The following is a 27,838-nucleotide window of genomic DNA, read 5'->3' on the forward strand; positions in this document are numbered from 1 at the left end:
TTACAGGGGTCACGCCTGCGCATTTGCTGGGGTTGCATTTTTGGAGCTGTGCCTTTTTTTTGGGGGGGGGGGGGCCACCCTTGCGGTCCCAGCAGCGCTCCTCTGCCCCACCCGGCGCTGCGCCGCCGGACGCCAACCACAAAAATAAACTCCCAACGCGCCCGCCCGCTCCGCTCTCCACCTGCCGGCGGCGCGACAACCTCGGGGCGGCGGGCGCGCAGGCGCAGCGGCGGCGCTCGGCTGTAGCAGCAGCGGCGGCGTGGGGGGGGGGTGTCTGTTACCCGGATGTCGCGCATGCGCGCTGGCGGCTGGACGTGTCGGCGGCGGCCGCGGAGCGCGAGCGGCCGGAGTCCGCGGCAACAACAACAACAACAACAACAACCGCCGCCGCCATCAACAACAACAACAACAACAACAAGGAGGCGGCGGGGGTGGCCGTCACACGGCAAACGGGTCCCCCCCCCTCCTCCTGTTGAACGCCGGCCCGGCCCGGCCGCAAGCCCGGGGAGGGGAGGGAGGGCGGCCGGCCGGGCGGGGGGGGGGGGGGGGGCGGCGGAGGCCTGGCCCGCTCCGCCGCACCGGGGCCGGCTGAGGCGAGGGAAGGCTTCCTCCCCCCCCCCCCCCCACCACCCACCACCGCCACCCCCCGTCCTGTCACCGCCGCCGCCGCCGCCGCCCCTCCTCTCCTCACCACAGCCGCAGGCCGCGCCCGGAGAGCGGCCGCTCCGCCGCCGCCCGCGGCCCAGGTAACATCCGCTCTCGGCTCCCGCCCGCCCGCCCAGGCCGCCCGCAGCGCGCCCCCTCCTCCTCCTCCTCCTCATCCTCCTCCTCCTCCTCTTCCTCCTCCCGCCCGCCTCGGGGGTGTGCCGGCTGCCGCTCCGGGGAGCCGGGGCTAAACAACACCCCCCCCCCCCCCCCCCCAACCTCCACCCGGGGGTTTCTCCTCCCCGGTTCTCCTTCCTCACCTCCCCCGCTTTCCCTGAGCGAGAAAAAAAAAAAAATTATATATACATATATATATATATATATCATCCCACCCCGCCCCCAAACTTTTAGTATTATTTTTTAAAAATCTCGGTGCCCTTCTCTAAAGGCCCTCCAGCCGGCCTGTCCCCAAGTTAAAACTTTCCCCCGCTGCCGTTCGTGCAGACCGCTCTCTTCGTGCTTTCTTCCCGCACGCTGGAAGATGCCCTGGGTGGTTTTGTGTGAGCCGCTCCGCGTTTAGTTCTTTGAAATCTGCCATCTTATTTGCAATAACAGGGAACGGTGCTTTTAGCTGGTTTTCAGACGGCATGGGGCTGCTCAGCACAAAGGGTGTTAATTAAAGATTATTCTTTCTTGACTTGCTGCTTTTCCTTCCCATCCCCGTTTCTGGGGGTGTGGGGTTTTGGGGAGGTTTGTGACTTGCTGCGTAGTTGAGTCTTAAGGTTTTACCACGGAAGGCTCGTTAATTTATGGGGTAATCTCGCTGTGGGTTAGGTGTGTTATTACTTAGAGCCCAAATTGTACTACTGCAAACCAATTGTTGTCAAACACATATGGTCGGAGTAGGATCGTGGTGTCTTTTACCACCGCTTCCCAAATTATCTTGGTTAGGAATGGTGTGCCACTGTCAACAGGCAGGAGGGATTTCAGACTCTGCGATAGCTGTCATCCTTTAAATTGTAAGACTCTTGTACTGTTTTTACTTTGCTCAGTAATGGAGGTAATTCCGTACAAGGTTGTTGAAATAGCTATACTGCCCTATAAAACTAAACCTGTTTTCGTACTCCAGCGTCATGATAAGTAGGCAACTTGTCCTTCTAGCCCTCCTCTTATCTTGGCCGGATTGCTACTGGAAGGAGTTTCTTCTCACTTTGCATTCATGAACCTCTTTTGATTTGCTTGTTGCATAAGCATGCGTGTTTAATATTGATATAGAAACTTTATTTCAAAGAACTGAAGCCTAAAGAGAAGCAGTAAGTGTCTCAAACTGATTAGAATTTCTTTTTAAAGTACATGGCTCTTTACATAATGCATTCAAGCGCAGCTAACACAATAGGGATGTGAGTTTTGAGAGGTATCAACAGATTTAGTGGAGAACAAAGGTGCCGAGAGCAGATCGGTCAGTCCTGGTGAGGAGCAGCCTTCGCCGTGCTGTTGTTAAGGTCCTGCTGGAATTTTAGGACTCTGTTTTCCTATGTTGTTAACCTTGTGAAAAACTCTACTTTTGGTTGGGGCTGGAATTTTCCATGCATGCGTTGCCCAGAGGTGATTTTTTTTTTTTTTTTTTTTTAAGCTCGAACAAATGCAGAGAACATTATCCCTGTGCAGATTACAATAAAGAACAGATGTTATCTAATACACCTATTGCTAGGGTATCGAAGCATTATGTACAAGTGAAAAATCACACCACTTCTGCCCAAACAAGGTTTGACTCTTCCTTTTATTGCTTGGCGTAGCCACAATTGTTTCCTCTGTTTGTGAGGTTTTGACAAATGACTATTTGTCCTTGTTGAAGGAAGCCTTCTGCAAGAAGATGGGTCTTGCAGGATACTCTGAGGAATAGTTCAGTTCAGGTTTGCTCCGTCTTCCAACAGCAAGGATTTCTACCACCACCTGCTTTCTGAACGTGGTCACTCCTGCCATTCCCAGGGTTTCGTCCTCTCCTTAACCCCAGGTGCTAGGATGAGGAGGGGATGACCTCTTGCTCGGTAGGACACCAAGGGTGCCTTCTCAGAGATAAGGTAGTGTGAGGTGCCCAGATCTCTCTTGTGGAAATAGATCTAGTTGTAGAGGAGTTTACTGCCCTTCCCACTTTCGTGGTGTAACGTGCAGTGGTCTTCCTTCTCTGACCATACAGAAGCCTGTATTGAAAAGAGGAGTTTTTTTCAGCTGTATGCTTTCTCAAAAATAAAAAGTAGAGAGAATGAAAAATACAACTTTCTAGGATTTAAAACGTGTGCGTATGTAGTCACATCAGCATAGTAGTGCTACCTTTTTCATTGTGTCCTGCCCCCCACACATTCAAACCCATGGATTTGGATGTGTCTTTTACTGTTGTATTAGCTTCTTGAACGAGATTAAAAAACCCGGAACCTTGTGCAGCAGGAATGTTTGCTCCATTCACAGGATCAGTCTGTTGCATTTGTAAGTGCTTTTGAAAGCAGTTGAAGTGCACAGGTGGAAGCTGAGAGAAGTAAAGATGCTGAGAGCTGCAGTTGGGCACCTACATCAGATCAGTTTCTTCCACAGAGAAATGGCTGCTCTTTTTAACCGTGGATTTATGTTAAGATGAAAGGATTGCCACTCAGAATTGTCTTAAAACTCTTCTGCAGCTCCTTTTATGCTGTCATGTGTCTTAAATTTTTGTAGCTACTGACAGTGAGATGAGCAGAATTGATACTGATGATTCAGATACACACACAAAAATAGTATTCTGGGGAATGTTAGCTCTTACTGTACAGAACAGTGTGAGTGTAGTACCTTCTCAGTACTCTGTCTCTTGCTCTTTAATGCTAATTGGTCTTATGTCTACAAACATTTTGTTCCTGTTCACCCTTTGGGCAAGTAGATAATAGTCTAATGTGCTGGAAAGTATCTGCAGTTTAATCACTTATTCATATCTTCATCAAATCACAAGCTGCCTTTTGTTTTATTGGTTTATGGATTTTTCTTTATCATGTTTATCATAAAACTTCTACCACTGCATTATTGAACAGCAAAACTCTGTAGTAATGTTTCAGTGGTTAAAAGCTATCAAATTTATATGCTGCTTTTCTGACATCTTTGTGTTTGTCTAATTTTGGAGGCAACAGCTTATGCAAGAGCCATTCTTGTCCTTTATTTGTGTGAAATGTTCTAGCAAGATGTCAATTTGTACGCTGTTCTAATTAGCCAGTTCGTTAGCATTGCATTACTGCCTGGTATCAAAATGCTGGAAATCTGTGACTGAGATGGCTGTTACTGGTAAATCGTGCTCCCAGAGCATCAGTGACAGCTTCAAGCAAACAATTCTTATTTTTTCTTATATACATTTGTTCAAAAATTACCTTCATATCTGCAACTTGGAAATAGGTTTTTGGTCGTTAGGATATTTTTTGCATTAATTCATTTCCCTCCTTGCCTCAGTATATGACTCCCCAGAATTGCAGACTGTACATCTTTGCCTTTGGCATCATATGGCTCCATAGGCCTTGATCTGGCAGTGGTCTTTGTTACTGCAATATACATGTGTTTATTTTCTTTTTTACTTGGAGGCTTGGATGTTATGAGCCTTTTTTTTTTGAAGGCCATAGTGGTAATATTCACTTAAATCATGGCTTGTCACAAAGGATAATCTACCTGCAAATTTGCTGACTTGCTTAGGCCCTTCTGCAGTATGCTACAATGGATAATGGCCAAGTAATCTTAAGATTCATAGTGTAGACAGAAATGATGTATTGTACGTGGTGAATGCCATTAGACACACTAACTTGCCTTGCGTTACTGTCTTTAGCATCCCTGTACATGTTTGTAACAGCAGCCCTTATACAGGGATATACCAGCCCTAAAAATTCTCAGGCTTATATATTTACGTGCATCATAGAGCATTTTTGCATAACTGCTGCTAAAAGTCTGTGTTGCTATTATTTAGAATAGAATAGTTCAGTTGGAAGGCACCTACAACGATAGTGTATTGATGATCATTTGAAATGCTCTAAGGTGACAGAGGACTGTTATCTGATCAGTTTGTAGGAAAAGATGGCAAATCTATCTCAGCCTTGCTGTTTAAAGGCTTCCCGAACCCCGAATGTGTCATCTGATACTTAGTACGTGTAAAGTCTTTTTTTCTTTGATTTTAACTTTGCAGACTGGTTGGATTTCCACCACAACTGTTTATTTCAGGCTTCTCATGCATGCGGTTGCAAATCTATTCTGCATTCTTCCTTCACTTCTGATCTGTCGGTGTATGCTGCATGTTCCCCTGCCTCCCCTGTTTGGCATGTTTATCAGTCTTCCCCACCAGCATCTCTGGACGTTCAGCACCACATCTGTATTTGGAACCTCTTTTTTTTTCTGATCTGCACGACTGCTTCCCTTTGTCCATCAAAAGCTTTTCAAAGGGCGATTGCTGCCCTGACACCTCCAGGAACTATTTTTCCAGTTGTGCCAAGGCTGTGCTGTATTTTTTAACTTTTTTTTTTCTTCTTTAAATAGAGCACTTCACAATTCTTAGCAGCTTAGTTTTTAAAACAAAGTGTTACTTGATCACTCCTAATCACACAATTTCTCATGTAATTTGTCCTGCAAATAATGAAGTCTCCAAGAGTCTCAAGTTGTCTCTTGTTTGGAAAATACCTAGTTTGCTGTGGAAACTTAACAAACACATGCTAAGAAAGTGACCTGGAGGGGGTTTTGGCCTTTTGCCCATATCTTAAAGTAATTATCCAGTGGCATTTGGACTGTCACATTTTTAGACTGAGTTTCTTGGTGAATTTGATCCCTCCACAGCTGTGATTGGCTTAAACCCTACTGTAAATGAATAGGGTAGCGTATCATATCAGCGTCGGGCCTGGATTAACCGTCTTGCCCAAGCTGTTGGATTGCTGATTGCCTGGATCATATTCCTTTGGGTTATGTCCCTGACTTCCAGCTCCATCCATAACTGCCTGGTTTGTCTGCGTAAGCGTATTATTTCCCTTTCTTGTTTGGGGTTGATCGTTCTCCCCAAATTGCAAAGTGTGGCTTTCGTGGGAAGAGAGGGGGAAGATAAGTGACTGGCGAGTGTTAAAAAGTATTCATTTAAGGTTGTTCTTAGCATGTAGAAAAGAATGTGAGTTCTTTTTAAGAAATCTGGATTTGTAACTTCTCGGCAAATTTCAACTGCTTTAGAGTATTGGAAGTGGAAATTGTTTGGAGGAGGGGATTTTTCAGATAAGTTTCAAAATTTGCTTGGCTGAATGGCTAGGGGCACATTGACGGGGGTCTACGTGAAGTCTTCGTATTTTTTTAGCAGCCCCTGCCCTTATGTCTCATTTGAGCTTCTGTACGACTGTAGTAATACCTCTGTAAAAGCAAGGAAATCAAGTCCATCTGTTTTTTCTAACTATGAAAAGGAGAAGAACTTTTTTTCTTTCTAAAACCCTTGTACCTTCTTCAGACCGCGCGTGTGAGTCTGCCTAGATCTGTGTGCATCTGCATGCTTTTTTGATGAAGAATTTCAAATTGAAATACACCTCAGCAACTCTCGGGCCTCACGTGAGGCCTTCCAAATGATCATATCTCTTGAATGCCTAGTACGCTGCCTGAAGAGCTGCTGCAAATATTTGGAAGTCGTGGGTTTTGGCATGTAAAAGCACTTGTTCTTAAGCTGTGCTAGCTTATAATATTATCTTGCTGGTGCAGCTGAAGAGATACTGGCAAACAAGGTGGAATATTAATTTTCTGTTCCGTAAATGCATTGATTATCCCTTTGGGTGAGATCTCATCTGCTTTTTGTACTTTGCTCAGTTTTTTCCAGTTGATCAGCAGCACCTTGCTTCCACAAACAGGAATGTTCTCCTGGAGCTCTGAGCCAGCTTTTGCAGAAGATGCTGAACATTAAACCTGGTCTCTGTTCTCTAGTCACGCTAGTAAAACGATAGCCGTTTTGAGAGAGGGAATGTAGCAGTTGATCTGAGAACAGTGGAATAGTTTGAGTTAGTATGGTACTTATTTTGCTTTCCTGCTCATGAGATAAATGTAAGTGCAATGAGGGCACTAGTGTGAGAGCTCAGTAATGTTACTTCCACGTAGCTAAGTCAATAATATATTTGAATTTAGTTATATGAGGTAGCATACTATTATAGATGCCTGTGTTTTTGGAATCTATTTCTATTGTTCAGGTAACCATTTCTGGCAGAATTATCCACAGACGTGAAAATGAGGCATGTGGCACCAGTGTTGCATTTTTAATTTTAGACAGCTGCTTCATGTTTTGAATTTCATTGCACAGGCTAAAGAGATACATCACCCTTCAGCAAGGCAGCCATGGGGAAGTAGGATGTACGGAAGAATTATGGTATTTGTTCAAGTCTGCATCAGTCTTGAATGAAGAGTTTCAATTAATGGTTCTCTGAGATAGCAGTGGGTTTGCTACAGATCATCAGAGGTGTTTTTAATTACCTGGCAATCTTAACTTCTTCTGTCTTTCAGATTTATCTCCTCTTTAGAGATCTTATTCTTGTTCCAATACTTAAGACTATTGCAGAACACTAGCTGTTGTTCACTTGTTTTGTAACATACCTGTTAACACTTAGTTATTGAAATAAATTACTTTCTATAACATAGTGAGATACTTCTCTATAACTTTGTAACTTGTTAGCATTTTAGGTTAGCTTGTGCCATTTTTTTTTTTTTTTCTTCTGTGTTCTGCTTGCATCACACTATAGCAGAAGGGAGAGAAATACCTTTTTCTTCCTTGGTAGGTGAAGCTGAGTACTTCACTACAAGCGCTGTCTCCTGCTCCTGCTTTTCTCTTGTTCCCTGTCTCTTCTCTCTGCCCCTTTTCCCCCAAAGCATTCTGTCACCCATTGCTGTTTCTGTGAAATCTCTGAGTGGAGGGAAGTAAGAAGATCTTTGCTCAATAGATTTGGCCCTACTTATTCCACCGTAAATCTAAGCTTGAGCTGTAGAGTGGGATCACCTACTTGGGCGTGCTAAGGAACAAATTCGAAGTTTCATGCTCACATCAAATAAATGTTAAATCGCACAAGCATACTGTTGTTTTGCAGAACATCTAGCACTCCATGTCTGAGGGCATGCTGGAACCTTATCTTCAAAGGCTATCTTCTAAAAATACAACGCATTAAGATTGCATTTTGCTTTTATTTGCACACATGAAAGTAATATAGTAAGAAGGTGTTAAGGCACCTCTTGAATGTGTGACTCAGTGAAAGATAGGCTTGTAGAGCTATTTCATGAGAAACTAAATTTGTGGAACGTAAAAACTTGGCTTGTCTGCAAAATGCTTCTGGTACTTCAGAAGAAATATGTCGCAGCATTTATCAGTATGTGCCAGATTGATAGCCACTGACCTCACCCCCTTTTTCTGGGGATCAAAATTGTGAGATTAAATACAGGATTTCTGTAGAGGGGGCTTTTAAGGGAGGCTCCTGAATTACCGTGCAGTTACGCACCAGCAGTGTGTAACAGTATTCAAAATCCTAAACAAGTGGCCTGGCTTTCAAAAGTGCTGAACAGTCAGAAGCTCCTATTGAGCGCAGTGGCAGCTGAGGGGTGACTCAACATTTCTGAAGATCATTCCACTTAAATAAGGATTTATTTGCTTGATCTTAGTCTTCTGAAAGTCAGCAAGCAAAATTCTCATTCATGGTTTTAGGGGTGTAGAAGATAGAGCTGCATGTCTAATTTTAAGCATCTCTTTATTTAAAGCTCTTTTGGCTAATGGCTTTATCAAGTCACTTATTTATGATTACTTATGCATATCAATCTGGGATGCTGCTTTATATTTAAGGAAAATGATGTTCTATTCTGTTTTAGCTGGCAAGCTTTTACGGATTTATGCGAGTGTGAGTTGCCATGGAGAATGACTGGCAGGTTAAGCTTGACTTTTAAAAGAGGCTTATTGAGTTGAAGCGCAAAAAAACCTAGCAATGAGAGAGAAACTCCTATAGCTAGGTAAAATGATCTTACTCAAACTTTTAGGTAATTGTTTTCCTTTGGGAGAAATTAGGTCCAGAAGCATCCTTACAAAAGAAGAAAACTATTGAAGATGGAGGGGGGGGCAAGGATTTGCGATGTGTTTTTTCCAAGTATACCAAAGCATGCTGTATTCAAGTTGAAATTGGAGAAAATATTAAATAGGGAAGACTTTGTTTCCTTTTAAAATTGTGCTGGATTTGTGTTACAGTATTCCTTGTACAAGAAGGGAAGCCATGCATTCACACTGTAATTTGTGTGATGCGTTAACTTTCTAAATTAACATCCCACTCTTATTTTTGTGCAACGCGTTTGTTTCCAATAAATAGCTGCTACTACTGTACCTCTAATAACATGGAGAATTCCAGTGCAGTAACAGGTCTTTGGATGTGTTCCCCAGATAATGTGAACAAACCTTTTTTTCCTTAACTATTGAAATCAAGTCTATTTTATTTACATTGCTGAGCACAACATGTTAGTTTCAGAAAAGGCTTAAATTTTAAGCTTAGTCAGAAAACGTAAACGTAGTAAAATCACTTAGGTGTATTTGCTGCCAGTATCTTAAGAAAGTCAGACCACATAGAATGGTGTTAGTGGACGACTACCTGAAGCCAGAGCTGCTTGATGAACCAAAGCAGCTCTTTGACAATAGACTACTTTTCTGTGAGTGCACGAAACCTGCTGTCCTATGTTTCTGGATAAAGCAAGATAAAGTGTAGTAATTAGCTCATTCAGAATTGAGAAAATCAGGCCAGCTCTTCTTCTAATTTGTGAATTAAAGGAAACTTCAAAAGGATGAAGTCTGCTGGCTTTGAGAAGAATGACTTCATGACCAGAAACCACTGCAGGTTCTTAGCAAATGGAGTTTAAAGGCCAAATGTGTTAGGAGGGATTTATTCCTTATCTTATATTTAGTGTAATGAAGACAGTTCTGTCTGAGACAATTTGGAAGTGCTTTTTTAGTGACTTCAGTTGATTTGTCTTGATCCGGAAGAAGCTGGATCCAAACAACTAAAGACAAATATGCCAGTTGGGATTTTCCTGTACAAAGTTACACACGATACTAATTTACATAAATATGTATTAAGCTAATGGCCAGGTACAATTTTTGCCTTTCTGATTAGTGAAGAGAAATAGAGGTAGTCTGAGGTCAGAACATGGCTGAACTGTTTGAACAGGATTATGAAATAAAGATGACAGATGATTCTGGTGTGCATTCATGCTTCTTCACTATTCAAATTTTGTTTAAATCAATGTCCCTTGATCCCTAGTCAGTATTTTCACTTGGTGTCATCCTACCAGTATAAAACATAGGAAATCATTGTCACTGTTCCTTTCCTGATTCAGAGCCTGTTCATCTAATAATCCCTACCTTTCTATATGTACATACTATGTGTACATGTATATAAACTATAATCTTTATTTAAATATTGTTACTAGGGGAAAAATATAATCTTATATCTAAAACTGTGCAAGCAGTGTCTTAAGCATGTTTTAGCTATCATGGGACAAGCAATGCAGTTTTTTCATGTGCTTTTAATATCCTGCACTTAGCTTGAAAATAAAAGAAGCAAAAAGCCACAGACTTCCTTAGAAACATGATCTGCAATTTGTTAAAAACAATTCTAATGTAGATATTTTTTCCTCCTAGGTTTTACCAAGAGACAGTACATCTAACACTTAACTTGGATCATCTCTTGTTCATCAGCTTGAAAATCATAACAGCCCCCCAAACTGACATTTGATCTGAAAGAAAAAGCTGTGACAAATGGACAATATGTCTATTACTAACACGCCAACAAGTAATGATGCTTGTCTGAGCATTGTTCACAGCTTGATGTGCCATCGACAAGGTGGAGAGAGTGAAACTTTTGCAAAACGCGCAATTGAAAGTTTAGTTAAAAAGCTAAAGGAGAAAAAAGATGAATTGGATTCTTTGATTACAGCTATAACCACAAATGGAGCTCATCCTAGCAAGTGTGTTACAATACAGAGAACGCTGGATGGGAGGCTTCAGGTTAGTACAAGTGAAAATCAGATGTTTTCCTCCTAGTGAAGCTGGAGCAAAAGTGAGTGATGCAGGATCCTAGAGTGTTGAGGAAGAGTAGCTCTTCTCTTGCATTCCCCTTCGCCCCCATTTGTAGGCATGTTTTGTGGCTGGAGCTCTGGACTGCTGCAGTAGTTGATTATTTTTTTTTTTTTCAAAAGGAGCAGAAGGCGTTGGATCAGCCGTTCTAAACGAGTGTGTGTGTGGCAGTAAAAAGCAGGGTCACGTAACAAATTCGGCTGTTTATCCTGGTATTTTCACTACAAGCTTCTGTTAGCTCTGTGTTGGTCAGCAGTGTGAAGAAAGACCTATGATCCCTTGCTAAGGTACTCCAAGGAGTCTGCACTGAGGATTTATGTTAGCCTTATATCGTCAGTACTCAGTACCTGTATAGCTTGGGTTGCGATTTCCTTGTTCCAGGACAGATGTCATGTTTGCTGGCTAGCTTTCTGTCTACCCTAGAAGCAGGTGTTTTTTTTTTGGTTTTTTTTTTTTGTTTTTTTTTTTTTCCCAATATAATGGATTGGCATTCTTCTACTTGTAAATTTCTTATAGTGTAGCTTAGTGCCTCGTTCCTCTTCTTCTGGGGCAAAGCTCCTTCATCATCCATGGTGGGGAAGGTGACCATACATACTACATTAAGCACAAATTCTGCTTCTGCCATTATGTATCCAATATTTTTTCTTAAGAATCACAGTGTTGACTTAACTGTAGCAAAACCCTAATAGAAATTTATTTCTGTTGAGTACAGAACTTGGGTAAACTGTACACCACCTTTTTTTTCATATTTTGATGGTGGAGAGAGGTTGTGTTGTTGTTTGTCCTCTTCCAGCTTTGCTCCTCGCTAAGTAAAGGGAAATTTCTTGCTACTTTCCCAATCAACTTTTGTGTCTAACTTTTTAGGTGGCTGGTCGCAAGGGATTCCCTCATGTGATTTACGCTCGTCTTTGGAGGTGGCCTGATCTTCATAAAAATGAACTCAAGCATGTTAAATATTGTCAGTATGCTTTTGACTTAAAATGTGACAGTGTCTGTGTAAATCCTTACCATTATGAGCGTGTAGTATCGCCTGGCATCGGTAAGTAGACTCTTGATTTAAAATGGAACAGTGGGAAAAATGTTTTCCTTTGAGTGTAGAAAATACAGGCCTAAATTAGAAACATTAACTTTTAATGATCTAATTATAAATTACTCTCATATGCTCTTGTCCATCTTCTTAATGGAATTATTCTTCTACCTTTATTCCAAATTTGAAAGAACAGTTTGTGGCTTTTGTTTAAGTCTTTCTGTTGGCTTTGCACACAGTTCTTACAGTTCTTACAGTTAATGTGTTTCCTAGGAATAACTTAGCATTGAGTCTTGTGTTGTGATGGAGGGGGTATAATATGTAGAGTCTGTAGTACTAATTTGTAAAGACTTATAAACTTAATGTTCAAATGTTGTTGAAGATCTCTGTGTATACAATCCTCCACACCCCCTTTTCTTTTTCTTCCTTTTAAAGATCTCTCAGGACTGACACTACAGAGTTCTGGTAAGTAGTTCTGTTTACTATTGCATTTCTGTGTGCACAAACTGTGTTAAACTCTTCAGTATGTACACAGTTTATTCCTGTGTATCTTCTTGGGAGGGAATATAGAGAGCAGATTGAAATGCATTTGTCTCTCTGGTTTTGGAAAACCAGCTAAGTATCATATGAGAGGCAAGTATTGATAAATTCTTTAAATTGAGGCTTCAGCTCAGCTTGTAGGTATGTTCTGTTTTCATTGCCTGCAACTTAGAGACCCCAACAAAAAAGAAAAACAAAAACCTCACTGTTGAATGCTGCTAATTAAAAAAACCCAAACAAAACCAAACCAAAAACCAACACCCCAAAATGTGTGCACCTGTATGATATACTAATTAACTGAATTGGGAATAATAGATGCTTATAACTTAATAAGTAGTTTAACAAGAAAATAATAGAAATTCTGTAATTAATATGCAATTGAATGAAGCAGTCTAATATTCTTGCTCTCCCTGAAACTTGAGAGAAATTGGACATTAAATGTCCAATGAACATTATTCAGAAATCTGAGATTGTGCAGCCAGCTGGTAACTGCTTTATTTCAAAACTAATTTATTTTTTTCCTTCCAGAAGAAATTCATAGAGAGGGAAAATTGGATAATCCAATGTTTTTAGCACATTATTAGAAGTATTCAAGCAAAAATGACTTAAAAAAACCCCAAGCAACCCAACAAACTGTTAACTTCACAAGCTTTAACTTGTGTGCTCATCTCTGCTAATTTGCGTTGTTACCTGGGTCTTCTGAAAAATGATCCTTTTGTACAGAATCAAAGCTTACTAGCCAGTAGTTAAATACCTAATAAGTGTTTCCTTGTCGTGCTACTGTTTGCAGCAGGAAACAGAAAATTACTGTCAGATTTTAATATATTTAAAGCTGCTTTAAAAATGAGAATGGGAGCTAATATAGTGCAAGAGTTTTACTTGAACATGCTCAATGGGATATACAGAAGTAAATTCTTGTAGTGGCGATGGTTGTAATTTCCTTACACTGTATGTGCAATATTCTGAATTAGTGGCTACGTTGTTAAATACAGAGTAGTGTTATATTGTCTTTGAATGTGAATTTGATGTTTCTAGTGAATTTGGATGGGAGTTGTTTAAAATTACTTAAGGGATGCATAAAGTTTTTTATGTGCTATGTTCGTGAATTACATTTTTCATAGGAGCTTTATGTATGTTCTTACTTGTATACTAGGAATTGCTTTGTTAGCTACTGCATTAACATTAGGTGCTTGACAAAAAGCATGTTTTTCCCTTTTATTAACCATGTCCAATCACACAGTGATGGACTAGAAAACAAAATGCTGTTGGAGTCTTCTACTGTGGGACTAAACTGCTTGTTTGATAGCAGTGAGCAAAATAAACAGTTTGTTTTTCCATCCAGTTATGCTTCGAAATTTCCTGCTGTTGATTTGGAAGTGTTTATTTGTAATTTAGAGGAGTGCTTTAGCAATGTTTATATAGGTTAAATCCTCTCCCCAGTAGTTTTAATAGCATTGTTATTGCTTGAAAGTAGCAGTGCAATTTGTAGTTAAATCCTGAAAATAGATTTGCTTTGCAAGTTTAACCGTTTGCTTCTTCACAGCTCCATCAAGCATGTTGGTGAAAGACGAATACGTTCATGACTACGAGGGGCAGCCGTCATTGTCTTCTGCTGAAGGCCATTCAGTCCAAACCATCCAGCATCCACCAAGTAACAGGGCATCTACAGAGCCTTATAGCACCCCAGCCATGTTAGCTCCTACTGAGGCTAGCACTACCAGCACCACTAATTTTCCCAACATTCCTGTGGCTTCAACAAGTAAGATCATCGAGATTATATGAAATACTAAACTGTGAATGTGAGAAAGCTCAAAGATAACCACTGATTTTTGCCAAAGTAGATCTTGCATTGGAACTGTGCTGCTGCCACACTACACTGATAAAGTGTGGGGCAGTGTGATCTAGGCAGTCTCATAAGTGTTAACGTAAGGTTTTAACTTGGAGCATAATTTGAGCAACTCTTCCTGGTGACCCAGTCTTTTTTTCAATGAGACTGACACTACATGAGTGTTAAAAGACTGTTTTGGATATGCCAAAGGTTCAGTAATACGACGTTAAAACAATTGACCACTGACAAAACATTATGGCTATTATTGGAATAATTGCTGTAGGAATGGAAGAATTTTATTGTTTTACTACAACAGCAAGTGGTACAACAAACAGATATACTGTAAGGTGGCAGTATCGAGAGGTTTTCAGACAATTCTTTAGTGTTCCACAGCTGACAAGACGAGTCTTACAGTTTTAACTTGATTATTTTTATAATGGCCCACTGTACTACCAAAGTAACAGCCCTAATTAATATTTTCACGAGTCCGTTGGAATGCTGCATTGAAGTTTTTCTTACTTTTTTGTGTGTATTTGTTAGAAGTGGAAGAGTCTGGTTTACCAACATCAAACCTCACTCTTCACTCCAGCAGGACAGTAAAGCGGTTATGTATGCAGTGTCCTGCAGCCCCGATGTAGGGAAACCATGAAGTTTGGAAGGGTTTCACATACTCTTCGTCACTTTAATACCAAAGATGTGTGAATATAATGGATTTCATGTTATCAGATTTGAATTATGGTGGCACGGTGGTTTGATAATGTTCTTTAATTTTAGCTGACAACTTTTTTGCTAAAACTAATGGTGGTTTTGCCAAGCTGAGATACTATGCCTGTATTTGTCTCCAGGAGAGAAAAAAGGATAGGCAGTTTAATTGTATTGCCTTTGCACAACAGTTTGTAGTCAATAACTTTTTTTCATCAGTGCTATAATTGTTGGGAGCCAAGTGGACAGGAAAAAAAGCTCATTTTTAGGTTTTAGTTCAAGTTTTCAATGTGTTAAATTCTGCTAGCCACACCAGTTTGAGAGTGCAAGTGTACTTGTGAAACTGCTGGTCAGTTTAGTGTTAATGGCTGAGCTGAAGCCTTTTAAAATCAAACTCTGTTAACCTGTTCTGAAATATCTGTAGTTTTACTTTAAAGCTTAGACAATTCTTGAAATACTTATTTGGGAGAAAAAAATCCCGGCAACTTTCTCAGGAAGGAGTCCAGTGATGTATGCAGCTCTATTCAAGCACTAATTTTAAAAATAAAATACTGTTCAGTATGTTTTGGAGGAATGTAAATTTAAGCGAGTGTCCTCCTTAGGAACAGTAGTTATAACATGCTGAAAATAAGCAACTTATTGGACCTACTGTTGGCCTGTTTGGATTCATACCAAATCTACTCCAGCTATGTTATTCAATAAAACCTGTGACATCTCTTCTTCTTTCCTTTCAAACTGAAAAACGAGATGTGAACAAAACAAAGATGCGGTTGATAAACAGAGTTCTCTGCATACTTCTACTCCTAACATATTAAGGGTGTCAGAGTCAAAATCAGCTGATGCAGAGCATCTTGCTTCAAGTTTCCTAAGACACTCTGGCGGGTGGAAAAAAATACTGAAACCAAACTTGTAGGAACTGTGTATTGCAGTGCCCTTAGTTGGGTGTATTTTCCTACCCAGTACTGCTGAGCTCTTCTTAATTAAAATTTTGGAACGTTCATGAATAGGTAGTGTGTTCTTTTACCAGGTCAACCTACCAGTATATTGACAGGTAGCCATAGTGATGGACTCTTACAGATTGCTTCAGGGCCTCAGCCAGGAACTCAGCAGAATGGGTTTACAGCTCAGCCAGCTACTTACCATCACAGTGAGTATATACATATGTGCACTCTTCTTAGTTTTCTAAAACCAGTTTCCAAATGTTCAGGAGAAATAGAGGATTAGAAGTGAGATGCGAAAAAACTCCCTTAAAAACCAACCACTCCTTTCTTTTTCTAGATAGTACTACAACTTGGACTGGAAGTCGGACAGCAGCCTACACACCTACCATACCTCACCACCAGAATGGCCATCTTCAGCATCATCCACCTATGCATCCTGGACATTACTGTAAGTAGTGCAGATTTTCAGATCACTTCGTTTTCAATTTTGTTGAATGGTGGGGGCTCATTTGTGATTATTCTTTACCCTCAAATCCTTTTTTTTTTTTATTTTTCATTATAGAACTACCGTTACTGTGTTTAGTATATTCTGACAGTTAAATGTAAGAGCTTGATGGACTTTTTTCCATTAAAGCAGCAGAGATTAGAAATTCAGATCGCTATACCATCTATATTATAGATGTCTTACTGTACCTAACAAAACCAGCATTTCCTTTCTAAACCTCTATTTTTAAAGCTTTGCAATCTAGTAGTAAATATTTCCTTTGGGGAAAAAGAAGTTGATTCAGAATGTGTTGTTTGGATATTCTTGTTTCAAAACTTGGAAGTTCCTGGCTGTTTTTATTTTCTAGAAATTCTGAAGTCATGTCTTAATGATGTAACAATTTACATTAAGCTTTGGAAGACGTGTGTCCATGTACACTAGCCTGTTTAAAAGAACTTTGTGAAAGCTCATGCAGTAAAGTACTTGTCAATAAAGTGGTCTTGCTACAACCTGATTCATGAGTACATTTGGCACACAAACTTGAAAATATTTTTCATCTACGAAATAGGACCACAACTTCTTGTTTTAAGGTACAGGAGATAGGAAGGAAAAAAAAAAAGTGATCAAACTTCTAGTGTAAGTGTCTAGCACAGTATATGCATCATAAGAGTATAGCGCGCACACCCCCCTCCCTCAGTTAAAGTTTTTTCTAAATTTTGTGGCAAAAAGTTTGAACGGTTCTTTATTTCCTAGTATAGTACTTAACCAGATCACCTGTTTGTAGCAGTCGTTAGTGGAGGGGAGAATATACTGTGAGTTTATGTTAGAATGACTTTTCAGCTTGTTTCTATCAAGTGAATTGTGGTTTAGATACGGTTATTAAGTTTCATTATTTTGTTCTGTTAGGATCCCACTTCATTTGTCATCTTATTTGTCAGAAATATGAGGATGTAAAGACTTACTGGTGCTGTAGATACTGTATAAATGTTTCTCAGTGCGTGTATCTTTCCATAATTAATAGTTGTAACTGGCTGGTGATAACCACATAGAGCTTTTCTTGGCTGCTGCCTCTTCTCACTTCAGAAAGCCGCATGTTTTGACACCTACCAACATTGTGCCTGTTTTGACATCTTGTTGCAAAAGCTGCTGTTACTTATAATACTATGTTTTAAGTCTTTCCTTCTTGTTCTCTGCTGCCTGTAAGGGACCTAGTTAGTTTATAAAAGTGGAGAGAATAAACTGACCGATACAAAGACTGTATTCAGTATTTTTTCCTTTAGAAAATGAGTTCTCTAGGGCTTTTTTCAGTCTTCAGGGAGTGTTTCTTATGGTCAAGTCCACAGCATGTTTGGCAACTTGTTCTGTGATTGATGAAACTAAGAAAGTGTGGTTTCTGACAGATTTATATCACATGCCTCTCTACAATGATTCTTGCCTTGCTCAACTTGGGGCAGATGTGAAGCCTAAGTCCTATTTCTATTACATCTCTGTGCTACATCTGGTTTCTGCTCTCTCCTGGAGCTGGGTCTGGCTTGAGCAGCATGCAGCCTTTCCTCCTGGGATACTAATGGAGCTCTTTGCTCTACTCAACTTCTGAATTTTTAGGAGACCTCTAAGAGTGTAATTCTTCTGTAGGCATTTTTCTCCCCTGTCAGATTTGGCTAATTGATTCAGAAATTACTGGGATTTATAACATCTGGCATCCTCACAAGTCTTTTTTCATAGGAAAACAAGTTAAGAAAGAAAACCTTCTTTTTCCTTGTGTAAAACAAATTGCATGTTTTCTTTTAAAGGGCCAGTTCACAACGAACTTGCATTCCAGCCTCCTATATCAAATCATCCTGGTGAGTAAAATCTAACATGTAGTGCTAATATTGTGGAAGCTAATAACTTTCTGTTTTGAGTCTGATTTTTTTTTTTTTTTTTTTTTTGGTATCAAGTACTCTGAAATTTGTGAGATATATATTCAAAAGGGGAGGAAAGGAGGAGAGGAACTATTTTGTGTCTTAGAATGGTGACATAGGCTGCAAACGGAATTTAATTTAGATGCCTAAGTAAAAAATTGCAATCCTCAAACCCACACGGAGCTGGTGCCTACTCTAGAGGTGTCTGAACTCTGAATGTCCTCGATCCTAAACTTTGCAGGGTGCCTGAAGCTGTACTTTTGCCTGCTTTTAGAAACATCATTGACTTTAGGTCATGTCAAAGCCCTCTTGGACCTATAGTCTAGAAGTGCACCATCACAGCCAGATACCCTGAAATATAGGTATCGCCCTCCTTAGCATTTTGGTGCTAAAGTTTCTCTTGGACCTCTGCTTAGAAGCTTGCTCTTTCCAAGAGTCTTCATTAATGGTAGTGGTTCATGGAACCAAGGAGGTCTCGTCTTGTGGTACAAGTTAGCTCTGTTGCAGGTGCAAGGTGGTATTCCGTTTTTTAACAACAGCAAGCAAAGCTGTTGCCTGCACAGGGAGAGCTGCATAGTTGAAAAACCTAAAAGTTTAACTCATTTATTCATTGGTCAGTGACTAAATCAGTACCAGAAATAAAAGTGTTGATAATTGCTGGCTGAACTTAACTGTAGCTAAACTGTATTTCATCTTATTTAGTATGTCTCTTCCACCCTATTGATTCACCTATTGATTTCATCCTATTCAGTCCTCAGAGACATGAGTATTTATTTGAAGATAAAACAAATGAAAGGAATTCAGGCACCTTGGTTTATTCTAATAAAACCAGAGCAACAGTTTAGGGCAAGTAGGTGTGCTGTTGGGTGCTGCTGTTTGTAATGGATGAGTACCACTTAGGGCACTGGGAGAGCTCTTTTTCCTGTTGGCTTATCAGGCTGCTGTGTTTAGGTCCCATCACATTAGCTCTTCTGCTTCCCCTATTTTGAGTACACTGTAGCACTGATTTTCTTTGCCCTCCCCAACAAGCTGCTTAAGTGCTGGCTGTGTTACCCTTTTGTGGAAATGGGCCCTTATAGTCAGCAAAGGTGCCGAGTCCCCGAGATCCCCAGTGACTTCAGCTTATGGTGACTTTAGGTTTTAAAGTGTCTGAAGAGAGAAACTCTAACACTTAAAAGCACGCACAACAAACCGTGCAGAAGGCTTGACAAGCCATTTGCTCCCAGGTGGCACACAAGCAGCAGATACACATACACAAAATCACTTTGAGTGCTTTGTCAGGTTTCCTCGCTTACTTGAGTGGGTTTCAGTAGCATCCTCTAGGGAGTCAGAGTTTCCTTTCCTCACATGGTAGCTTCTCTTCCAAGTATCATCTTTCCTTTGTAGCCAGTTTTTCTTTTTAAAATAGTATGAGTTAAAAGGCACCTCTCTGCTACTAAAACATGCCATTTTGTTCTGCTCCCTTGCTTAATGCTTCCTTGTTTTATCCCATGCCTGATTTTCCTGTGTGCAGACAAGATCAGTATGTGATCTTTGATGTTTCTCCCCCATTGCCCTGCTTTCCAAATCCAGCTTACTTTGCAGGGAGGAAAGAGAAAACTGACTTCACCTAGGAGGTAGTTACTTATCTTAAGCCAGGTCTGTTTGAGAGTTAGTTCCAATCAGCCTAGCCATGAATAGGCATGTATTACTACTTTATGCTAAAGGAAGACAAAATCAAGCTATAGTCATAAGGTGGAGGAATGCAGATGGCTTACAAAATCTAGCTGGCATTATAAACTGTGCAAGGATTTGTAAGATCTTAACTACAAAAAACCCTAGCATTGACATGTGCTTAAATAAAAATGACAAACCCATGTTGGTTGCAGCATGTAGTGTTTTTCTGTGCTAGCAGACATCTTTGTCTATCTGAACTTGCTTATGTGAATGTGCACTCTTACTCTGAATGACAAATGCAGTTGCAGAAGGCTTAATTGATTGTCTGAAATGGTTTTATAGGGGTTTTTTGTGCCTTTCAGTCAGTTAATTGTATATATTCTTTAGCTCCAGAATATTGGTGTTCAATCGCATATTTTGAAATGGACGTGCAAGTTGGGGAAACGTTTAAGGTCCCTTCAAGCTGTCCAATTGTTACTGTTGATGGATATGTGGATCCTTCTGGAGGAGACCGTTTTTGCCTGGGCCAGCTTTCCAACGTGCATAGAACAGAAGCCATTGAGAGAGCAAGGTATTCTGCAGATCCCCAAAGCTCCAGCTGTCTGTGGTATTTGATAATATTTTGGTTTGCCTTCAGTGTGTGCCTCCCTTTTGAAATTACAAGTACGGTATGTTTCTTTTAACTGAATTAACTATAGCAGAGTATATCTTTCTAGGCCACTACTGTAATGCATTCAAAATGTGAACTGTGTGACAAAGACCTTCGGTGCTTTGCAATAGCGCGTTGCTTTTCATTGCTTTCAAAGGCTGTGCCTTCAAGGATAAAATTAGCAACTCGTGCCATTATGTATGCAAGCTGAATATTAGCTCTCCACACCACAGAGTGATGTGAGAATAACTGCAATATATAGATTTGTCAAAGGAGCAAAGGAAGGTTGATAGAGAGCTAGTTGGATTTTCATTCATTCTCACCATGCATATGCTAGGCTTTGATGTGGAAGCATAGAGAACTGAAGCAATCTTGCAACTTTTTTTCCTCTTTGAAACGAAAAGGAAATGATTCCATGTCTTCAGAAATGTCGCATTGTGACAATCAAAATGCTAGATTGCTGTAATGTGATCCAAATGAACATACAGTTCTGCATTTAAAATGTGGCTTTGTATATGTACTTGAGTGACTTTCTAAACTAGCATACTTGTGGGATTTTACACTTTCGAACAGAACTGAATGCGTTTGGTATCCCAGCTCTGTGTTGTCAGTGAGTGTGGTAGTTGCTACTTGAATATCATTGTTTCTACGTTCTCTGTTTCCAATAGATCTTTACATGGTATTACAGATGGTTTCTTACTTTACAGATTTTGTGTAACTATATACTAGCTTATACCCAAGATAATAACTACAATTTCAAGTCCTTGTATGAGTGGAGTGTAAATTAAGGTATCACAGATGACTGTAGATCTGGAGAATTGTTTATGGTTTATTTAGTCAAGGTCTGATTTATAGTATGTATACACAGGTGCATTGGAACTGTTTTTCTTTTTAAGGTTGCACATAGGTAAAGGGGTGCAGTTGGAGTGCAAAGGAGAAGGTGACGTGTGGGTTAGATGCCTCAGCGACCATGCGGTCTTCGTTCAGAGTTACTACCTGGATAGAGAAGCAGGGCGCGCACCAGGGGATGCTGTTCACAAGATTTACCCAAGTGCATACATAAAGGTTGGTTTGATGGTCCTGGATGAAAATATTGGGGGAAAACAGCATGCACTTAGTTCTTGTGAATGTTAGGGAAGCTATGAGACGCTGAAATAAATGTAACTTTGCTTTTGATTTTCCTTTTAAAAAAAACCTAAACCTTTCCATTTGACAAGTCACTTAAGATGACTTTTTAAAATTACTCTAAACAGGAAGATATTACTACCTAGATACTACAAAAGAAACTAATTTTGTATTTCATCACAAACAATCTTGATAGCAGTTTTTTGTATTTTTAGACTGACAGTTTTAAATTAACTGCTACTAAAATTCTTAGCATAGGTTATCTGTTTCTTTACTCTCTCTCCAAAACAAGAAAAGTTGGGAAAGTTTGTATAAATGCAGTAGAAGAGTAAAGTGTGTGTTAAAGTGTTATGAACATGAAGTGATCCAGAGGTCACAGATGGTTGCATGGAAACATTATTTTCAGGAGATTCTTACTTGGACATGCCTCTGCCAGACTTGAAACTTTATTTACGACAAGTCACACTTCTAAAAAATCATTCTTGAATGAGAGAAACTGCTTGAAGTTTGCAGGATTTTTTTTTTTTTTTTTTTTCTTAAATCCTCAGTTTTGCAGGCAGATTGTGTAATGAAGGTGAAAGAAGCCCCACTGGCCTCTATGTATGAGCTTTCTATTATGAGTTCCTGTATATATTAGTGCCAAGCCTGATGACAAAGATGTAAAAGGCCACCGACCTGAAACCTAGCTGCTGAAACGTCAGGCCTATCAATTATTGGTATTTCTTTTAAATAGACTAACCCATTTCAGTAAAGCAGCAAAGAATAATAAAGCCTGACAAAGTTAAGCAGAACTTGTTGGCTTCCATTTTTATTTATATGCCTGTTTTCTGAAAATCCTGGGATTTAACTAAAAAGTCAGTATTTCATCAGCCTGTAACATCCTTCAGACTTTGATCCTGCAGTCGCTTCTGCACAGGGTACTACTTTAGCCTGCTCAGCCCAGCCCAGTTCTGGTATTGCCAGTGGTGGTAATGTCATATGAGAAGAGTCTCTAAGAATCAGCTTTAATGGATTATTTCTGTTCGAAATTAAACTAGTCAGGGAAGGTTTGCTTTTACCCAAGTGTATGGGGAGACTGTAGAAGTTGCTTTGCAAGAGCAGAGAGGTCCATGTTATTGGGGGTGGGAGTTGAGGAATTCTTTCCTTCATTGATTTCACTAAGTCTGCATGGTTTGATACTTTTTTTTTTTTTTTTAAGGTGTTTGATTTACGCCAATGTCATCGTCAGATGCAACAGCAGGCTGCCACTGCCCAAGCTGCTGCCGCTGCTCAAGCTGCAGCAGTAGCCGGAAACATCCCTGGACCAGGATCAGTAGGTGGAATAGCCCCAGCCATTAGTAAGTACATTAACTGCTTGGTCCCCTTTTGTCCTTACCTGAAAACTGATAACACAGCTCTCCCTCAAAACAGCATCCCCCCACACAGCCACCCACTGCCCCTGCCACAACACAAATGAACTTGGAATGAGGTAGCAGGATTGGGGCGGCATCGTGGTAAGTCTGTATTCATTCGCTTTGTACCTGCTCCACACACCAGTTTTCACTCTGTAGTCTTCAGGGAATGTTGGATATGGAAGTGGCTACTTCTTGTACTGCAAGAAGTGTTGCAGTACAACAGAACACATGTTATATACGACATCAAATAGCATAACCCTGTTACTTTAAACGGAGATACTTTTGGCTGCTTAGACCTGAGCGTGAAAAACGATCTTTGAGATCTAAGCCCTTAAAAATGTCACTCAAAATAATGGGGATTACTGGATGACAAGTCCGTGACTAGGTTTAGGGAAACTTAATACTCTTGAGAAGAGGAAGAAGAGAGTGTCAGGGTGCTTTTTCCTCTCTGCTTTTTCCTCTCTGCTTTTTCCTCTCTGCTTTTTCCTCTCTGCTTTTTCCTCTCTGCTTTTTCCTCTCTGCTTTTTCCTCTCTGCTTTTTCCTCTCTGCTTTTTCCTCTCTGCTTTTTCCTCTCTGCTTTTTCCTCTCTTCCTCTCTGCTTTTTCCTCTCTGCTTTTTCCTCTCTGCTTTTTCCTCTCTGCTTTTTCCTCTCTGCTTTTTCCTCTCTGCTTTTTCCTCTCTGCTTTTTCCTCTCTGCTTTTTCCTCTCTGCTTTTTCCTCTCTGCTTTTTCCTCTCTGCTTTTTCCTGTTATTCTGGGTTAGAGGTTTTTTTTAGTTACTAAATTCTAGATCCTTGAAATTGTACCTAAGTACTTTTAAAAGTCTAAGTACTTACATGTCTCGGGCTGCTTTATGTGCCATAGTGTTTTCTGGACTCCCTGTATTGCCACGTGCCTTTTTCCACCTATCCTACAAATTGCTGAAGGCATTTTGGGGAATGTACTTAACTTTTGTCTTAGCCATACTTGCAATTTGAAGTTTGCCAGCTGTATTAATCTTTTTATTTTATTAGATGTAACTAGTGTAATTTGTTAATCCAGCTTCCTGCAGGTGGTCAGTCTGAGTTCTCACGCTGAAAATGCAGCATTTGGCAAACCTCAAGAATCAGTATTTTTTGACTATTTTCTGAATAAGGTTTACATGGATTGTATCACATAAGACACTAGGTTTCATCATGTCTGCTTTATTATAAGGAGTTTTATATTTCAGCACCCTTTCAAGATTGCAGAATGATGAAAAAAGCTGGGAAAAATGGGAAGAAATGCAAAATAATTGCTCTGTTCATTATAGCAGAGATCTAGAAATGTGGATTGGCCTTGGCTGTGGTGAGAGGGAACTGTGCATGAAGGAAGAGCCAAGCAAACAGGAATGGCTAAACAAACAGATGATAAAAGAACATGTCTGTGAACACTTACTTGAAACCTCTCCTGTTTAGGTTTGTCAGCTGCTGCTGGAATTGGTGTAGATGACCTTCGCCGCTTATGCATACTCAGGATGAGTTTTGTAAAAGGTTGGGGACCTGATTACCCAAGACAGAGCATCAAAGAGACACCGTGCTGGATTGAAATTCACTTACACCGTGCCCTCCAGCTTCTAGATGAAGTACTTCATACCATGCCTATTGCAGACCCACAACCTTTAGACTGAGATCCCTCTGCTGCACTGCTGTGGGCCATTATATTGTGAGGATGGTGGATTGTAAAATACAATTCTGTTTATAACCTGAAGATATATTTTACTTTTGTTCTGCTTAATCTTCTAAAACCAGGTTTTAAAAATGTGTTTGCCGCCTTGCTCTTAGCAGAAAGAAACTGAACATGCAGAATTTGGATTTCAGTTATTTTCAGAACTTAATTGTCATAATACATGGCTCAGGGCTTAAATTGAAAGGTAAACGCCTTATAGAGACTTTACAGAATTGGGTTTGTTCCCTTCGAAACTTTTCTTCTCTATTATGGCATCTTGGTGATAAGCCTCACAGGAGCCTTTTGTATGCAGAATATATATTATATATATATTTATATCTGAAAATTCCTTCTAATAGTTACAAACATTTACCTTATAGCAACTTTAAAATTCCAACTGATTTGTGATGTTCTTTTTAGGGAACAATAGTTAACAGAAGACTTCTTTATTTTGTTGACTATCTTGTTATGATTTTTCCAGATTAAAATGTAGAAGCTGCCAAAAAGTGAGGGATGAGACATACGTTGTTGGCATTGATTAAAAATAGCAAGGAAAAGAAATGTGGCTTTTCCTTCACTAGTTTTTAAAAAAGATATCTTAGATTTTTATTTATATAGACACGTGAGTTTTAAAACACTAAAGGAAATGGATACTTTCAGTGCTGGCACTCAATTTAAATATAACATGAAATACCCAGTCTGCAAAGTTGCCACTGAAATTGCATAATGAGCACCTAATGACAGGAACATATTTTCATAACTACTACTGACTTCTATGATTTTACTCAAGTAAAACTTGGCAGGTATTTTAAAAAGTTGCATGACTCTTTTTACTTGCATATACCATTAAATCATGTATAATATTACATCAATATTTAGGATCCAGTTTTTGTATCTGTTCACCATTTCCACTCAGGGCAAGATGGCAAACTTGTTTTTATACCTCTTGGTTATTTTAAGCCCTATGCCATCAATGACCGTATCAATTGGCAATGACTTTGTATAGAGAATTTATAGTAGAAAAAATGCAAATGTATTGACTGTATGACAGATACAATATGTATGCTTTCTCTCTAGTTAATAGTATAAATAAAATTATGAAAACCCTGATTTTTATAAATTTAGTTTGCTTCTATTATGTAATTCTGTACCTTGAAACCATTGATCTTGAGTGATGGATTACTTTCTTTGCAAGATGAGCAGCAGCAGCCAACAGTGGTAGGAATTTTTGTTGGTTTAAACTTGCCAGGAAGCAAGTCCAATTTTTCTTACTTTCACTGCTTCTCAATAAAAGCATGTCCTGAGGATATCTCTTTTGGCTATTTGATGGGGTAGGAAGAGGGAGCAGGAATTCCTTATTTTTCAGCAGGTGTGTAGGGAGTTGGAGCTTAGTTAAACAGGCTTAGAAGTACATAGACTCCAACTTAAGTCCTTCAAGCGCTGCCAGTTCGGTCTGCCTGCCGTGCTGTACTGAGCCGACCTGGCAGCACAGTTGTAGTGGTTAACACAAGTAGAAGTCTTGGAAGAGATTATTCAGAACCTTTTTGCCAAGTTTCTTGCATAGTTTCAGGAATCTGTAGAGGGCTGTGACATGCAGTGTTTAGGTATTGCTTCCCCCATACGCTGAAATTCTTACAGAAGAAGTCAGCAAGTCATTGTTTCGGTCATGGGTGTGGAAGCACAGAGGACAGATGACTTCGGAGTGATGGCCACAAATGGATGAGTTTTTAGTGTATTTACATTAACAGTGTTGCCTTCTTCAGACTAACTTGTAATGAGATCACTTTTCTTTCCTTGTATGTGGCAACTTCTTGATGTTTGGAAAAATAGTGTTTGCTTTCAGTTAAAAACCTTTTTCATTTTCCTTTGTCTCCTAATGATCCAGTTTGTCCGAAAAGCAAGCTTCTTCAGATTCGTGAGGAACACTTCCAGTAGAGGATTCTGACTACATCCTCAGAGAAGCTTATTAACCAGCGGCTCGGTTACGCTTCATCCACAACGGAAAACTTGCTTTGGGGGAAGAAATGAAAAGCCTGGCTACAGATTCTTCTTGCCAACCTCCCTTTTGAATTGTCTGCCCTGCTCTTACTGCCGGGTTCGAGGTGCCTCAGCTTTTGGGAAGTATCTAGCTTCTGATGACTGATCTGTATATGGCTACTTCACAGAAAACCCTCTGTTCCAGTTGCTTACGTTTTGATTGTGCCGAACTTTGATAAAATAGTGAAAGATTGCTTCTGCCTGTTGGTGTTCTTGCCTGTATTACAGTCTGAAAAAATTTAGCTGTTAAGACTAGGGTTTTTTGCAGATGTTTTGCAAGCCCCCTTAAGTCTCTATCTACAGTGAATGGTACCTACAGTGTAGTATTTAGATGGCCAAAACCATTCAGAGTAGAACAACGAAATAGTGTCAGATGAGTTTATCAGAACCAAGAAGTCACAGGCCCCACGTCAGGAGAAACCTGAACATTGTGTGAGGCAGTAAAAATACTGAAATGGCATTCATCTTATCCACCGGGCAGTTACCGGTAAGATGCAATTGTAACAGTTAAAGGGCAAAATGAGACAATCTCATTCTCAGTTTTTAATATGCCTTTAACTTAATTTTTATACTTTTATGACAAGGCATAAAAGGCAGTGCATAATGGATTGGAAACCCTTCAGCAGCAGCAGCACATTGAATCTTTGACAGGCTTGCATTTATGTCTATTTCTGAGATTCAAAAAAGAGCTACAGCTCCTTGACAGCCATGACGATCCCCATACGCACCGTAGGCAGGGATGTCAAGAATGCCAGAATCGCATCTCCTCTTCAGCTCTGACTGTCTCAAACTCAGTGAATTCAACAAGTATTTTTTCAGCTAGCAATCCCTTCCTTGCAGTCCTGTTCCCATCTCTACTCCGCTTAGTTCTTTCAATGAAGTAATTACCCCTGTCTTTGTCACCCTCAGTTATGTACTCCTCAAGAAAAGCATTGTGCTGGAGTACTTTGACATATCACTTCATGTACTGGAGGGCTGGGATTAGCACCAGAAGGTTTAGACAGCTTTAGCCATGTTACTGTTTTGAAAGCCAGGGCATTTAAAGTTAACAAGGTAGAGATGTAGGAAAGGAAACCTTTTTGCTGGAATGGTTTAAAAATACTTACTTAATTCTAGCA

At 40.0% G+C, this 27,838-nt stretch overlaps 1 protein-coding gene across 3 annotated transcripts; it reads left to right on the plus strand.

The window, feature by feature from the left end:
- Nucleotides 1–288: 288 nt before the first annotated feature.
- On the plus strand, nucleotides 289–27,644 carry SMAD4 (SMAD family member 4). Of its 3 annotated transcripts, XM_030004027.2 has the most exons (13): nucleotides 289–746; nucleotides 10,313–10,678; nucleotides 11,612–11,786; nucleotides 12,210–12,239; nucleotides 13,858–14,073; nucleotides 15,872–15,991; nucleotides 16,123–16,233; nucleotides 18,063–18,113; nucleotides 20,217–20,400; nucleotides 21,375–21,543; nucleotides 22,802–22,940; nucleotides 24,434–24,680; nucleotides 26,569–27,644. In XM_030004027.2, the coding sequence occupies exons 2-12, from the start codon at nucleotides 10,430–10,432 to the stop codon at nucleotides 24,643–24,645; spliced, it is 1,656 nt and encodes a 551-aa protein (XP_029859887.1). In that variant the 5' UTR covers nucleotides 289–746; nucleotides 10,313–10,429; the 3' UTR covers nucleotides 24,646–24,680; nucleotides 26,569–27,644. The 3 variants fall into 3 exon arrangements, with proteins under 3 accessions (XP_029859887.1, XP_029859886.1, XP_029859888.1); XM_030004026.2 differs by having other exon boundaries at nucleotides 24,434–27,644; XM_030004028.2 differs by lacking the exon at nucleotides 15,872–15,991 and having other exon boundaries at nucleotides 290–746; nucleotides 24,434–27,644.
- Nucleotides 27,645–27,838: the final 194 nt, after the last annotated feature.

The sequence above is a fragment of the Aquila chrysaetos genome, chromosome Z, assembly GCF_900496995.4.
Source record: "Aquila chrysaetos chrysaetos chromosome Z, bAquChr1.4, whole genome shotgun sequence".
Lineage (NCBI taxonomy): Eukaryota > Metazoa > Chordata > Aves > Accipitriformes > Accipitridae > Aquila > Aquila chrysaetos.